The 17,103-nt window shown below is 35.0% G+C and overlaps 1 protein-coding gene across 9 annotated transcripts in view; it reads left to right on the forward strand.

Annotated features, from left to right (window-relative positions):
- Positions 1-17,103, forward strand: part of Rbp6 (RNA-binding protein 6) — a 475,370-nt gene that overhangs the window by 442,469 nt on the left and 15,798 nt on the right. For 6 of the 9 annotated variants that reach the window (XM_026639024.2, XM_026639026.2, XM_026639029.2 and 3 more), the window contains 4 exons: positions 1,390-1,472; positions 13,418-13,502; positions 15,358-15,390; positions 16,273-16,353. In XM_026639024.2, coding sequence (XP_026494809.2) covers positions 1,390-1,472; positions 13,418-13,502; positions 15,358-15,390; positions 16,273-16,353 — 282 coding nt within the window. The remainder of the gene's footprint in view (positions 1-1,389; positions 1,473-13,417; positions 13,503-15,357; positions 15,391-16,272; positions 16,354-17,103) is intronic. The other 3 variants (XM_064215506.1, XM_026639025.2, XM_026639028.2) reach the window with 1 other exon arrangement.

Consider the following 17,103-nt stretch of genomic DNA (forward strand, 5'->3'; position numbering starts at 1 on the left):
TTTTTCAAACTCTATGTACTAACTGATATAATTGTTTGCAAATTGTTAACAATAATGAACAGGAATATATTTTCTTCGATAACAATGTAAAACTGTTGTATCCTGTTTACTAAACACGCTGTAGCGACTTTATAAAGCATAAAGAAAATACGACGATCTATGAAACTCAACAAAACCCCTATTTGCCTTTTCGGGGCGTTACTATCCTTGACTCAATTCGTACGCAAAGCCACCCGGCCGCGCGTGAAATACCAAGTGCGCCCTAGTTTCGATTAAGAGGACGAATTGTTTGTTTAGGCTTGCTCATGAGACATTTTGAGGATGATGAACTAAATATTAACTAATATTCATAGAAATTTTAATTACGATATAATTTACAAACGCAATCCAATCAATGAATATAATACCAAATATAGTTTTCCCTTGCATAGTACACAAACTATATCGTGTTAATTTATAACAAATATTTACACAGCTACCATACAAGTCACCGGACATGAGACGAACTAGTTAAAGTTTTCAAGTGAACACGAGGGACGCCACCCGTTGTACAATGTCAGTATAAGCACGGCGGGGCATCCACTGTTTACAGAACGGCTCACTAATGCTATTTGCCGTCGTGGGTGGACACGTCACGTCAGTCGTGTGTATCTTAATCGTTAGCGAATAGAAACACGCTTGCGCATCGCCTTGAATTGTTTGTCACTTTAAGCAAAACTTCGTCGTCGGGCGATTACGTGATTTCGATAATATTTCGACCTATTACAAAGTTTATATGTGACACGCTGTGAGCTCTCCGAGTTGTTGTTTGAAATACTGTAAATATCGAAAAGCGGTTCTGAGTTTCAAATGCGTAATTCGAATTTGTTACTCATGAATCGTATGTGGAAAACTTGTACGGGCCTTAAAGTTGGAATGGGAACGGATCGGCGAAGTTGCTCCTTGCAGCGGCCACGTGAATGTCTTGTAACCTTTATCGGAAGAAATATTGCTACGATTTCCGCCAATACCTTCTCGGATTATTAAATTTTTGAAAAATGTTTAAGTGATATCTTTTGGCTCCATCTGCAATATGACGATAACGTTCTTTGCTCGGATCGTGGCGGCCTTTAATATAGCAAGAAGACAATTTACTTTAATTAAAAGACGTAGACATCGTTTCAAACTAACGAAGTAACTTCTTGAGATCGACAATTAATTTTTCAAGTATTGCTTTATTAAAACAATTTCAATTGTCATAGACAAATAAACTTCTATCAAGTTTCTCTAGCATTCTTTATTCAGAATGATGTTAATGTAAAAAATTATCGTATTGTACATAATTTTATAAAATATTTTTTTCGTTTTCCTTTCCTGATAATAATTTTATATATAATTCCTTTGTTTCAGGTTTCGGTTTCGTCACATTTCAAAGCGAAGACATAGTAGACAAAGTGTGCGAAATTCATTTTCACGAAATCAACAACAAAATGGTAAGTACAATTTATTTTATTTAAATTCATCAAGTGTACGAATAATGTAACGTCAGATAATTTTAAAAATAGAACGTTAAATAAATAAGTAACATTTGAATACAGTTTCGTGAAAAAGTTGGCCAACATATTGTTATTTTAAAAGGATTCATTTAAAAATTGTTTTTAGGTCCGAAACAAGTTTTGCAAGCTTTTCATTTAAGTGACAGTGTAACAATGAACTTTAACAAATTTTGTAGCACTTTATACGAGCTATACAATAGTAGTCTCTCGTGTTACTATGTGAAGTTATTACTTCTTCATTTTATTAAAAAGGTTTTGTGTGTAAAACATTTTATAGTTTTTTTTAAGAATCAAGTTATTTATGAGTTATGAAAAATGCAGAACCATTATTATGCTAATAAACTACAATATAAATGTTAATTAGTTTATTAAACGAATAGTCCTTTATTTAGATCACCTGATTACATTTATGGATGCTGAGTGATGTATTTGTTGTCTTTTTTATTCGCATTCGTTTTTAATGTTAACATTATCGGCCAAATATCAATTAGAGTAAGGAGTGAGCTGGCGCCGGTCCAAACAGGGCCAATAAAACGCCACTAAAGCTGCCTTTACGTGTTTAGATTTTTCTCCCCGGGGAAACTGGAGACATGATTATTCGAAATGTTGCCATGATTTTATTTATATAACGAAATAAATTTAAACGGTAAACATTACTATCTTGTACGTACTACTTAGAAACATTTCGTTTTAATCGAATACGAAAAATCATTTCATTTTTGTATAAAATAAAATTGTTTATTTAAACAAAATATAAAAAAGGAAGTTTGATTACGATTTGTCTCAAGACACTATCAATTTTGATAAACGTTTTAGAATGATAAACGCTTTAGAGATTAGAATAATTTTATTATTACAAAAACGAAATAACCGCGGAATATTAAGTCTTTAGAAATTTAAAATGCAAAGAGCATATTTATTTGCAAATAATTTCTTAATACATTTAAAGCAAAATACAAAACAAAGTAATGCCGAACCGCTAGTAAGTTATAGGGTAATATCGTCCATATGTTGCAATATATTATAAACCGCTCTAAACGAGACTATTACAATCACATGCCACTACACCATCCCTTGCATAGACTTGTTACCAAAATATAACTTTAACAGAATTAAGATTGATTTCTATGAAACAATGAATCAATTTGAACAATATCTTCCCTATGACAAAACATGGCATAATATGATATTACAAACATAAATCATAAATCATTATGTTTAATATGAACGAAAAGTACTGAATTAAAAATTAGATCTGGTAATAGAGCAGAGGTGTTTCGTGATAGAGTCACGCTACGTAATGCAACAAATGTAATCATACCATGAAATAATAATCACTTTTAAACAACATTATAAGCCTGTAATACGCGGGATACCGCGTTCACGTTATAATAATGACGTTATTGCATAATTCTAATATCGTTTGTAATTAGAATATTATATCTACCTATTTAATTGTTATCATCCAAAACATTTTATAGCGTCAATAAAAGTAAATACAGTATAATACCGCAGCAATTACCAGAGAATTACAAAGTTGGTTATTAACTCTATTTGTTATAAGGCAATTTTAGTAAAATTAAATGGTAACTTAAATAACATTTCGGTGTGACAAACGGTTGTATAAAAGTAATTTTACACGTTAACGCTGGGATATGGAATATGTCTGGAATAATTCGTTCAATTGTTGTCGTCTGAGTATGTTTTGTATGAAACAGCATTACGTTTCGGTAAAATATAATCCTTAAATAACATCACCGCACCCACATATACATATATAACATAATAATAATAATAATAGCCTTTTATTCAGATATGTTAATAGTTTACAGTAAATTTGAACTTAAAAAAACTAACACTAACTCTTAACTAAATAAAAAAATTAAACTAATATCTGTTTCTTGGTTATCATTTGAAGATCTGTTTGCTAGTCGACAGAGGCCTCCTCCACATAATAAAAATACTTGTAATGTATTAAAATTAAAATACTCTTATAAGTAAGCGCTTTTGAATCTTGTTATAGGATTGAATTGTAATGTGACTCATTATAAATGTAAAATCTACTGATAAAAACGGACATGAAACTAACTAACTTTCTTTCTTAAACGAAATTAACCATATACTATTAAATTTATATATCCTTTATAGAGATCAACCAATATGAACTCAGCGCTTCTTATTATATATTCTTGTATAAGTCTAATCAATTAATATTTTTAACATAAGATTGCATTTTATAAATAGGCAATTTAAAGAAATATTCCATATGAACATGCTAATGAACATTTTCATATCACTAGATATAAATCCTTATATATAATACTCACAAGAAAACACACACAGAATTCCCTATCCGAATCTCTCAATTGGCGACACATACCTATAACCGTTCAGAAGAGCCATTATCTACATAGTCACTTAAAGTTCCCTTCGACGTTCTATCAGTCTGAAAAGCCTGGGGAACAGATATATCCCCGCGTTGTCGATGCATATTCCTGATTATTAATGCTTGTTTTTTGCCTCACCCCATTGTTTCGTGCCATAATGGCTGTACGAATCTCGCTGCATGCGTCGGATAGAAGGAATCGGGGGTGATGTTCGCCCTAAGTGGAGCAAACAACGAACAAAGACATCAAACAAATGGGTAGTGTTTTAGAGTAATTACGGTTCGCTTCCGTGCGAAACGAGAGGTGTGTAAAGAGCGAACGATACGCCAGACTAATGTATTCGTCGCAGTCTTTAATAAAAACCAGTCATTCATTACCGCGTCTAATCCTGACGACTAATTACAAAAGGTATCGAAACCCTACACACGTAATCTTGAGGATTTATCATCGAGAATATCCCTGCCGCCTCATTTATTATTTATATTTCACATTTGTTTTTATTTACTTCACGTACTAATTTATATAAATGACGGTTGTAGTCGAAAAATGTCTTTAACGTGTACAGGACGGAGCAGGAACTAATCGCTTACTGCCTTTTGTTGCGTGCCAGCGCAAATGATCATGTTACGGTAAAACTCCATTTTTACGTTGCTTTCGTAAAACAATTTTAGGGACAAAGTTGCCATGGAGTTACAAAGTAGGTACATTGTTTTAAAAGTCACGCAGAATTTATGTATAATATTTTGACATTGAGGATGATGTTAACGTAACTCGCATAATACTATAGTTTAAACGTGACTCGTAAACAATGCCACCCATTAAAAATTTGTGTTAGCATATCATAAATACATATAATAGTTATATTTACATAGGCAATAAAGAAGATAGAGGCGTCACGTCAGCGTCGATGTTTACGCTGTGAGTAGCTGCCCTCGTAAATTTAATACGTCATCTCTTATATTAAAATGGTCGTTAAGCTAATAGCTGCTCCGCCTTCCTGCACGGAGTGATAGGGTGATGTCTCGCTTTACTTCGAACAGCAAAACAACTTTCTTAAAAAAAATATTGGATCAAAACTATAAAGTTATATCGTATATTTTATTGCAGATCGTTAAAATATATAAGAAGTTTTTTATTGAAATCATAGATAATTAATGACACAAAATATATGTCAATGTTTACATACGTATACGTTTATTTATACAGACGTATAATTAAATAAAAAATAATTCAAACGAGCCATCTGACACAAGTTTAAATACAGAAGCGTGAAGCTTCATTTCGCAACATAAATACGGGCCCCATTAAAATGCTGCAACAAATTCTCTTCAGTCCATTACGTCCTTATACATTACTCTCTTAATTGCTTCACTTTACTATGAATTTAAGCAACAAAGCGCGCGATGTACGAAAATGTGTAAGATATAGTGCTGTTTGGATTTCGCCCCTAACATCAATTTCTATTTGCCGGATTTAAACATGCGAGACTGATACCTGAACCTTTTCTTTACCTGTTACGCACGAAATTTCATAATAATACCCTAGTCATCCCTTTTGTGTGATACGTGTAAGGTTATGTGTATACTGGGCACACTTTAACCAAAAATAAAAACCGGTGTCCTTTACGTGATATTTGTATCATATTATTTTCTTCAAAGTTACAGATCTACTTCTACTTAGTTTGTTATCTCTGAGTGTTTTTATTTCCAGACACAATCATATGCTCGTCCGCTTTCTTGAAGAGGTGCATATTTATACAATATAATTATTTATAAAAGCCTTTTTTTTTGTTAAATCGATTTTGTAAAATTAAATCTCTTTTATTGGATTTAAATTGTAAACGTTCGCTTACATTACGTTAAAGGTGTTAAAAGAAAAATAAAACCGCACTTTCAAAAAGTGGCGAAGTGAGCAATGATATAAAAGTGCACTTGCCTTCAAGCAATCGCATAAACACTTTTGCGAAAGCATTTTAGGTATTGCGTACATTTTTCTTCTCGATCGTACATGAGGCAAACAAATGGTTTCCGTTTAGGAAATAACACTAAAAGTAGGCACATTTGAAACTGCCACTTAAATCTTCAGATCCTCGATCGCCATTTCTCTTAGCGTCTTAACGGGCTAGTGTAAGACCGTATAACGCACCCTTGTCGTTACTGCCATTAAAGAATGGCCTCGCCTATAGGCATCGCGCATCCGTTTCGATAAGGATGGAGACTGCAAAGCTGACGGAGCGAGAATCATTAACTTTTGCGGTATCAGTGGTAGATTTCATTTATGTTGCCCGCTACCTAAACTCTGCGTGTTACAAATTGATACCATTCCGAGATGAATTCAGATGAAACAGTGTTTGGGAAAATTTAAGTTTCACCAAAAACTGTGGTTTCAAATCTACGCAAGGACCTCTGATGAAATTAAGGTGTACATTAACATAACTGACGTGTATATTTCGAAAGAAAATCTGTTACATTTACTAAGCTCCAAACGTTCTTCATAAAAAGCGTTAAGGCGTTAGTCCAGCAGTGGGATATTTACCGAGTGATACTTTTTTACTCAAGCGTTCGAGTGATACTCCGTTTCCTACGGCCGTCCATTCCTCCCCACTCGATTCGCTTTGAACAATCAATCAAGTGTTCCTCCTCTGCCATGATTACCATAAACTTCCCGTTTTAACAGGATCCAGACACTTCTCCCTTAAGCTTTATCGATTCGTCCGAGCCGAATTTTATTCCTCCTATATATCAAGTACTTTAGTAAGACCACAATCTTATTGAAACATACGATTCCACATTGTATAAAATTTAAAATTTGCACCCGTTCTTCAGCTTTTAATTGTTTCGGCCTTGTAAATTGTTCTAAAGATAATATAAAATCTAAGGTCGTATTATTGAAACAGTAAAACTAGGAAACAAATTGAGATACAATTGTATGGAATAAATAAAATTTCCAATACGTAATCATCACCTTTACTTTCATAACTTATAATTTTAAAATTAATAAATTCATATTCATTTCAATAAATAAATTCAATTCGTAAATTTTAATATCAAATTATGTATGTATATTTTGCATTATAATTAGAACTAATTACTGCTAGGCTTTTAAGTAAAAATCTACAAGTTCGATAGTAATCTGACGGCAATCAGTATTCGAACAACCATCTAATTTCCTATGTACGTACAATATATAAATTTAATGGTTATAATGCACACACGGCACGCAATTCAAAAGTGACGCAACTAACTTGAGGCGAACGCAAAGACGTAAATTATAACTCAACAGGCCCTTCCGGCCGTTAACGATTTCGACTCAAACTTAAATTTGAAGCGTGAAAGAAAATTAATTAATCACAGGTGGTGCACGGCAAGGCACGACCCGCACCTCGCACACGCCTATCGATCGAATCCGAATATACTTAAATTACTACAATCGATTCTAAGAAAATTTATATTATTTTTAACAAAATAATTAAACTCCATTTTAGACTACAACAAAAACGCACAGTTAAATTATAGACATTACCATTGCTATAAATATTCTATAGTACACGCCATCCGCCTTTAGAAAGTAAGTCCTGGGAACTACGCCATATGTCAAGGTGCCACACGACAAATGATATAAGTGCGGTATTTTCAAAGGCGACGGTTTTTGTGAAAGCGTAGCTGCGTACGAAACCAATAATAGCGAAAGCGAATATCATCAATAAAGGCCATACGTTAGAGCAGCCCGGTTCATTACTGCGCTTACTTACTGGTGCGTCTCCACGTTCCCATTACGGGGGAGTTAGGAGACACTAGCTGCGATAAATAGCGGCCGAGAAGTCTTGCTTTATTTCTTGTGCACAATTTCATTTACATTAGAGGTGCTGAACTGAGTTTCCTCTTGGGAGTCATATGAAAGTCGCGTACAGATTCATGCAAAACAAGTTACGAGCGCCGGAGCCATATGCCGCAAACCTTAATCTAGTCCGTGGCGGTCTGACAAGGCGCCGCAGCCGCTCCACGCAACTCACTTAATTGCTACTAATTGCTACAGCTTATAATACGTACATACTTGTATCATAAACTCACTCGCGAGCAACTATTAATTTCGAACATCATCTTAATATTTATTAACAGTTTCTAAGTATAGAATAAAGTAAATGTTAGATTTAAAAAGGGAATCCAGATGATAACATTAACCGATAAGATTGGATTTGCTTTTATAGCACTCATCCGTAATGTAAACTTGACCAATGAATTTTCATTACCTAATGAAAGCTGAGGGCGTTTGACAGAGAAAAGAGATGCTACATAGCCTGCCGTAGAAACATCCAATTTTGCAAATTGAAGCTGCATTAACGCATACGTAACAGATGCCGACATTCCACAATTATACACTTAAATGCAAATCGCTCTCATAAGTAGTCTTTAATGCTACTTTTTCAGATTCAGTACATCGTTTGCATTTTCATTTGGAATTCATTCTTCAATCGTTTTAATTCTAACATGGAAACACTTTTATAGAGGTTCTGCTCGGCGTCTCCACCTAATATTATACAAATTTCATTATAGCACGTTTCAATTGACTAAACGATGCGGTCGCCATCTCCGCTAGCCATTCACAACCGTTTTATTCTTTTCTAGAACATTCGAGTGGCTCTTAAGCTTGATACGAATTAGTTAAGCAACGAGTCCACGGTAATCGCGTTCGTTTACAATTGCAAACGGCCGCTATCACTGCTGAGTAGTTGCCAATACGCATTTTGTTTGTTTTACTCTCGCTGCGACCATTCATATTGAGTTTCAAATGTATGTCGTTTGCCAAGTCGTTCAATTACCGTTGATTCTTTGAATTTTATTAACCATTCTAGTATATTCCGCTGGGTAATACGTAACAATGATTACTGAATAACTCAAATGAGAATATAAATAGAAATGTTTGTCGACTAAATGTCCCCGTTCAAAGTATTATAATATTTAACGAACGTGCTAGCTTATAAGAACGTTAAACAAACATTTGTTGAAGAACTACATAACTGATTCGATCGATTTACTAGAAATAGCTGTTGGCGCACATCGCGTTCTACCACGATAAATATTTCAGAAGCATATACGTAGCAGCGCCATACTGCCTCTCAATATTTAATGCCTAACTAACATTTCTATAACGGTAACTGTGCTAAGATAATTTTAAATTCAACACTGTTTCCTGCGACTGCAATTGTAGGTTTTGATATCGCGTTAATATAAATTTCTATTCAATAGATTTTGTAAGGCGTTGTATGGTAGTACAGTAAAGGTCTCGTAAATTAAATTCTATACAACCTCTTCCGTTGAAGGTTTTGTAAAGTCACACATTAGCCGTTTAAAAATAATATTGATTTAATTGCATTTTAGGTTAAGTCTTATAGGACGGTTATGGGAATGAGGTTTTTAAGATTAAGAAATATATCTGATGCAAGCCCTTAAAATATTAAAACATCCAAAATATAAAGATTCACAACAAAAAAAAACATAGTATTATTTTGTATGGATTTTCTGAAGAATAATTTTACGATCTGTCGCTCGCGACCATATAGGAATTTATTTCCGACGTTTCGATATAAAGCGACGCGAAATACACGAGTGGCTGGAGGGCTATCTACGAAACGTTGCAGGTAACCTTACCGCTTATCGGCGACGGGCGATGACTTGATCGTATATCTGATTTGAATTTCGCGCATTATAGCTCATCACACCCCTCTCCTCCTCTCCCCCTTTGAGTAAGCACTCAAACAATTTAAGTACCTGCGCTGAACGGAAAAGCGTCTACCGTCGCTTATCTTGTTCCTTCAAAACAGTTACCTAAATATGGAAAGAGTTTTCAGGGTACGGTAGAGTGTTTCATTATCCGTGACCTGTTGAGCACAATATTTGTGACTCATCTTATTTACGTAACATCGCCCACTCCGAGTAGATTTTTTCAGTTATCAAAATTTTATGAAAGGACTCGAGAGGTCGCGCTTAAAAGAGTCATTTTTCAATGAGCCATTCTGAAAATCCGAGCAAGGCTCTTTGCAAAATTAACTTATTATAGAAGTCAGGTTAAGATTTTAGCATTTTAATATTAAATTATATTAAGGATTTGTACTTACCTATATACATATGAAATGTTTTTTAAATCAATACCCCCATTAGAAAAGATTCAATATTTTTTTTTCTGGACATGTTTGTGGAGCTCTTACCTAGTCTCCGGTTCCCAAACTTCGCCTTCCGTTTGGCGGCAATCAGGGCCAAGCTTGCGACGTTCTGTCAATACGAAGCCGAGAGGTTTTCCTGATAAACTTATCTCGCACCCCTCCTTTACCCCCTTTGCGTCTTCGTTTATCTCTCACGTACATAAACGTGTTCTTACAACACCAGCACTATACATCACATGTGTACTACGATAAAATATAAATTATTCTAAATTCAAAATATGTTAGAAGTTTGTACGAAAATATCGCTTCAGATTTTCGTATTATTTATCTTTAAGCACGTAAATTATAATAGTTTATTTTTATTTAAGAACCACCGTAATATTTTACCTTTTTATACAAGTTGTCTATTTGGCCGGCTGCCCGCCGTCCACCAAAAGAATTTCGAAGAAAACAGTGCAAGGAAACAAACGCAAAATCTTATAAAATGCAGTTAACGTCAACATACATGAACTAGCACAGTAAACATATACTGTACTTTCGAAAAGTTGCAATATTTCGTGGTTTCTTACCTGGCTCCACGCTTCAAAGACACTCGCAAAAGTCGGTACGATCTAACGTTTAAACTTTCCACATAATAACAACGTTATTACACTAATAAAAAACTGCCCATAAAGGTAACATTAATTTATACAACTATATATTGATTTTTTTACTTTTAAAATAAAGAATTCATACATTCATTCTATAGCAAAATAAAATTAATCATCATAATTCATTAAAAAAATTGTTAACGAATAAAGGGAAAGACAGTTTCTATCTGTATTCATTAAGTGAAAACGTTAATTAAAACATGTGCCGCATATTTTTCTGAATATATCGATGAAGAAATAAATAACAAGCAACAAAAATTATTTCCGATTGTGTCAAAATATTCTTGACTATTTGCGACACATATTTAACAATAAAACGAAATCACATTTCAACGTCAGTACGTGTTATTCCGTGCTGGCATTTAAATTTATTGACTTTTACATACGAATATATTTTACCTCAAAAAAGAAATCGGTCAAAACCAATCGAGTAAAAATTTAATGACTGCTTTTATATTTGCATTAATCCGCCTCGAGTCGCCAGTGATCAGTGGAGGTGGCGAAGTATAAAACGCGGTCTTTTCCAGCGAAACAATTAAATTTCGCACACATAGATGGGATTAGGGGCACAATTCGTGGGCAGTAAGGCTCAAGTTCAAGCGGCAGTAAGCTTCAGCCTATAGGATCTTAAGTCCGCTCCGTTAAACCGAGATCCTTGCGTCGATGTCGAATACTATTCGATGGGATTCGATCAATATACAACCTCGGGGGCGCGTCTACCTAGCGGGGCTAAATACAATTTACCTTTGTTATTTTTCGTGTCATTAAACTGCGTCGCGATTTCGAACGCTTGATCGGAATTGCGAACTCCGATGCGAATTGTTTGTGACCTTTTGTTTCCCACTCGGCTCGCCAGCGACTCGACATCAATTAACATTGAATCCCGAACTGAATTTTCTTCAGAAGTGATTCTATTATTGTAGATAGACACACGTATAATTCTGATTTTAAAATTGAACCAATTGTCGCTCTATATTTTTTTCTTTAACACAAAGATAGAAAATGATCTCGAAATCGAATAATTATTCCGATGTTGAAGTAAAACTTGGATCTCATTTAAACTTTATCAGTTATGGTGACATTTGTCCCCCCTAGTTTGCGTGTTGCTGGACAAATGATGGTGACCACGGCGCTAGCGTAGATCTGGTTCATTTGTAAAGCTTTATCGGCAGTGACAAATTGCGATTCACTACTTTTATGCTGCAAACAATCAAAGAATACCGATTGTGTTATGAAAAGCTTTTAAGCCATTGTTTTATGCGATACACAAATGTACGTTCTAGCGGTAAAGTTGTATTTACATATAAGTTTATTTGTTATTTGTGTTACAATTATAAAACAAAACACTGAGCTACACAAACATTGCTTATGAAAAACCTGTGTTGGTTGTTGTTTACGTACTGCTTGTATAATCTAAGCTTTCAAGTTCAACTTCACATGTTGATTATTCAGCCTTATCTAGACATAAAACTTGGTAGAAAGACACTCCACATGATGGAGCCTTACTCTCACTTCCCCGCGTTAATGCAAAAGCACGTAGTTCCATGTCGGTGTTGAAAGTTGAGCAAAGTGCACAAAGTGCGCGAACGCCGCGGCAAAGCCTTCATTTGTCGGCTCGTGACGTCCGCGTGACAAATGTGGACGGGACTTTATGTACCGTACCTAGAACGAGAACGCGTCGCGATTATGCACGCCGATGAAAAATGTAACTCCGAGTTTTAGTCTGTCTGCCAAGCGGTTTTAAACGTAACAATTTGTCATGAGATATTCAACGTATATTCGTGAAAATGTACTCGTTTTGGACTTGGAAGTCTTTCTTTTAACAATGACTTATAGTCAAAAGATATAAGATTAATTTATGTGAAACTGATACATTTTTCTTAAAAAAACAGAGGATATAAGTGATCTATTTAAACGACGTTAACATAATTTAAGCCTACATACTTTTCTGTGTGGATTTCACTTGGTAGCGAAATTTCTATTGCAAGAGGTTTGGGTTAAAGTAGATTGGGTAATTTATACTTGCCTCCAACCTCCCCGCTTGGGTGGGGAAGGAGATACAAGCTGAAGAGAACCATACCGTTCGTTAAAATTGCTTAATGGATCGATTAAACGTAGAGTTTAATTATAAGATACATTAATTTACCTTAGTGGATGTTATTTTATTAGAATAAGTGTTATTTCTTTATTGTAAGTAATAACATAACATACTACATTAATATAATGTACTTGTGAATTAAGGATGGCTTTTAAAAAAGTCAACAATTTATTTATCGTGAATACTATTTCATTATTATTGTTTATTGTAATGATAAATAAATATTTTCAAAACTTTGAGAGTTTGTCATCCCATTCAATAAGTATTTAATGGTAAGCTCTTTGACTTAATAAAGTATATTAAAATTCAATTTGTGAGTCGAACCGTGAAGCATAACGGATTGTCGGCTGATTTTGTCACCCCCCTTACTTCCATAAATTTGCGACTCACCCAATTTTGTGATGATATTTACTTAGTGCTGTCAAGTACAATAATAGCAATTAATTCTTAAACAATTGATGGCGTTCCACTTGTTTCTCGCGGTCGTTAAGCAAACGAGAACACCAATAAACATAGGAAATAATTAATTTTATTATTATAATAATTATTTTTCATTTTCAACTTTCAACTTTTTTCATTTGTTACAGGTGGAATGCAAAAAAGCACAACCTAAAGAAGTCATGCTACCAGCTAACTTGGCAAAGACGAGAGCCGCCGGACGCGGCGCCTACGGTGAGTTGCTAGGTAGCGCCGTGGCAGCCGGCGGCGTTCGGTACGCTCCTTACCCCATTCATGCGCCGGCGCAGCTGCTGGTGACCGGTGCAGGAGTGGGTGCAGGGTCTACCAGCGCGGCTACCATGTACCGTCGTGCGCTTGCTGCCCTGCGCCCAACCCCGCGCCCCCAACGTCCAACTCTTGCACCCATCACCATACCTCCCCTAGCCTACTCAGTTTCGGAACTCCTCGGAGCTCACGCACTCGACATCCCGACCCTATATTCTCCTCTCACTCACTCAACACTACCGACTCCTTTGCCCCTCTGATCCGCGATTCTCTTCCAACAGCACCCCCATCAACCCTTCTAATTAGTTGTGCTAAATTATTTGTCTTTGTTAATTCAAAAGTTTAGTGGAGTTATAGCGCTGCGCTGGCGAACTGTCCTGTCCATTCCCCGATATCTCTTACATTCCTCTGGTCTATTGTATCCTAGAGGCGTATTATTTAATGTATCTAAGGAAACAGATAATATCCAAAGTGTCTTATTTTAGTAATTGCCATTAGTAAATCAGTTAGATAGCAAATTTTCGAAATGTGTACCAGCATAAATTAGAGGAACTATAGAGACAGTTGTATACAAAGGTTTATATAAAGGTTACATTTTATCAGATAGTAGACGAGAATCACCTGGAACAATTTTACGTAGGGTAATAGAGAGTAATATTTTTCTACCAGGTAGTAGGCGCTTAAAGTCATTTGATTTATAAATAGATAGAAGAAATAGCAATAAGCCTGGTATTTTTCTGATTTTTACGTAGTTTCTAATGTGAAATAATGAATAAGGGCCCTATGGTTCTGCTGATTCTTGCCAGTTTGACTACATTTCCATCCATGATAAACAACTAATGCAGCTTAGAAAACAAATTCTAGATACGATGTTTACATGCGGTTAATTCGATGAATTTTTTTTGGAATTAATATTTTCTTATATCATATTATATTCTTTAGCATTTTACTATAAATAGCTTTGCAACTTGATGTCGGCTTTTCAAAAAATGTTATCATTGGAAGAAAAGAGGTACCTATGAACAGTCGATGTTACTTATGAGTTTTGTGATTTTTAGTAAATATATTTTGTATTTATTTAATTTTTAAATTATATATATATATTTATTAGATTAGGTAAATTATTCAAAACGACAACTATGTACTTATAGAATATTAGAATTCTTTACTTTAACTAAACTACTTATAATTATATTGTGCATTGCATATTTTATTAAGAAGTATGTATATTCACTATTAGTTTTATTTAGTTTATTTTGGTTTTATTTCTTCTTAGACGATTATATGTGACATATAACCATAAGGTGTTAATAATACACTCAAATATGTACTATCAGACGTAGATCTCGTATTAACTAATAAATAGTATTAATTGTATTAACTTATTAAGTAGGAAAAAAAGGTAGTATTTAGATTAATAAATATCATTTCTAAAATATTTAAAGACGTCTGTTTGTTTAACATGTTTAGATATAGACTAACAATGTGTAGAATAGATTAACGTTTTAAGTCAATATATTATCATCTTGGTGATAGATAACTAATATACCCCATTAAAGTCATTTAGTAAACTTTTTGGATGGTAGACGAATATAGAAATTTTGAATAATGTTTAAATTTAAATTTAATATAAGTATTTATTACACATATGTTTGTACAATCCACACGAACATTCTCGCCAAGCAAAATAGTGTCTCACGGTACACTTATGTTTAAAATATTTAATGTTTTGACTAGTACACACAATTATATAAATTATTATGTAAGGATCGATCAATTTATGTAAATGTTTTTACATTTCTAGATTTCATGTGGTCATTGGGTGCTCTTCCTGACGGTAAGTTAACAATTCACATTATATTATTCAAGTCGAGCAATTTCTTTTTAATCCGCATCTCCAGATCATTCTTAAGTTGGAATGTGTATGACCAATGTACATAATAAAGCGTTACCCCAAAGTCCAGTACCTACATTTCGATTATACCAAAACGGATCAGATATAAATCAACTGACTGACTATTTCTTGAAAATAATAGATACGACAATAAACTTAATTAATGGATTATCAAACAGCGTGTCGAGGTGTGCTTCCATCGGCCGTAATGGATCACGTGATCTGACAGATACACTATTTTGATTGGCAATAATATGATATACGATCCGGTGTGGTAATCATATCAGCCTCCGTAGACGGTCCGGCCATCGATCATTTACATTTTTATACCGGACTTCATGTTCACAAAGCCGATATTGCAAACATATTGTTTTTTACGTAACATTTAGATGTAATGTCATATTAGTCCGCAACTTTTCATGTTTCTAGTGTAGCATTAGTTTGTAAATGAATGAGTTTGTTAATGAAATACCATGAAGACGTCTGTTAATTGAATAAGACCATCGTTAGTTAACTGACAGTGCGCTACATTTAACGATGTTTACAAAATATCGTCTGCTGGACAATGTCCAAAGCGATGTCGTACTGAGCTTGTACGGTACACTTTACCTACCTTTTATGTGACGGGTCTATTTTAGAATGGGGCCAATGGGACATGTGTTACGTATCAAAAGTTTATATGGACTTAAAGACCAGTGTAAACTTCAACAATTGTTATGTTCGATTAAAATGACATAAATTTAAAGCAATCTAAATAATATTTATGAAAAGATTTTAATTTATTGGTTATATTTAACGATTAATATGTGTTTATTTGTTGCACAGGTTTCCCCGCAGCGTACGCCGCCTACGCGGCAGGACGTAGCTATTCGGGCTATCCTAGCTTCGGGCTGCCATACCCCGCAGGTAATCCCCTGGCGAGCTTGCACCACCAACTGTCCGGCAATCACTACCAACACCTGGCGACACTCCTGCCATACCACCCACTCGAGCTCAGTGGGGTTTACAATGTACACGCCATGCATCTGTGAAACCGCTCCGACGACAATGCATTCCACAAACTGCTAACGATTCGCAATCGACACTAATCCGCCAACCGCCTAACTCGTCAATCATTTAAGTAACCTTACGGTCCATATGGCTTTTCGTAATCTATACTGTGGTGACCATGTCCTAACTACTATTTCACTAACTTGCGCAAAAGCAACGGCAAAAGTTCGTGTGAACTCGCACTAACAACTTTACTAACAAGTTAACACCTCTAACAATGACTGAGCCATCTAGATAAATCTGCCACGCCGTCAATTACAAAACGTCCAAGTTTTGAGAAATGCTATTTATTGTTTACCTCCAGAATTTGGTCGAGAGAATCCGACCAAATGCGAGCGCCTCGTTCTATGTTTACAAACGATTTTCCCTAACGATTCTCAAATGCTACGCGTCAAGCAAACACTCCAGCGCAAATACCGCGTTAGCTTCGTCCTCCCCCCACACCCCTCGCGCAGCGCGCCTGCCGCGTCACCGCCTGATATAACGCTATTGCCTACTCCTCATTAACAGCGAAAGCTTTTAAAGAGATTTAAAGAGACTCAAACAAACGAACTGAAAAAGTGACCTCCTTTTTGTGGTAGCTTGTATGTAAATTTCGGACCGACG

This window comes from Vanessa tameamea, chromosome 8 (genome assembly GCF_037043105.1).
Source record: "Vanessa tameamea isolate UH-Manoa-2023 chromosome 8, ilVanTame1 primary haplotype, whole genome shotgun sequence".
Classification (NCBI taxonomy): Eukaryota; Metazoa; Arthropoda; class Insecta; order Lepidoptera; family Nymphalidae; genus Vanessa; species Vanessa tameamea.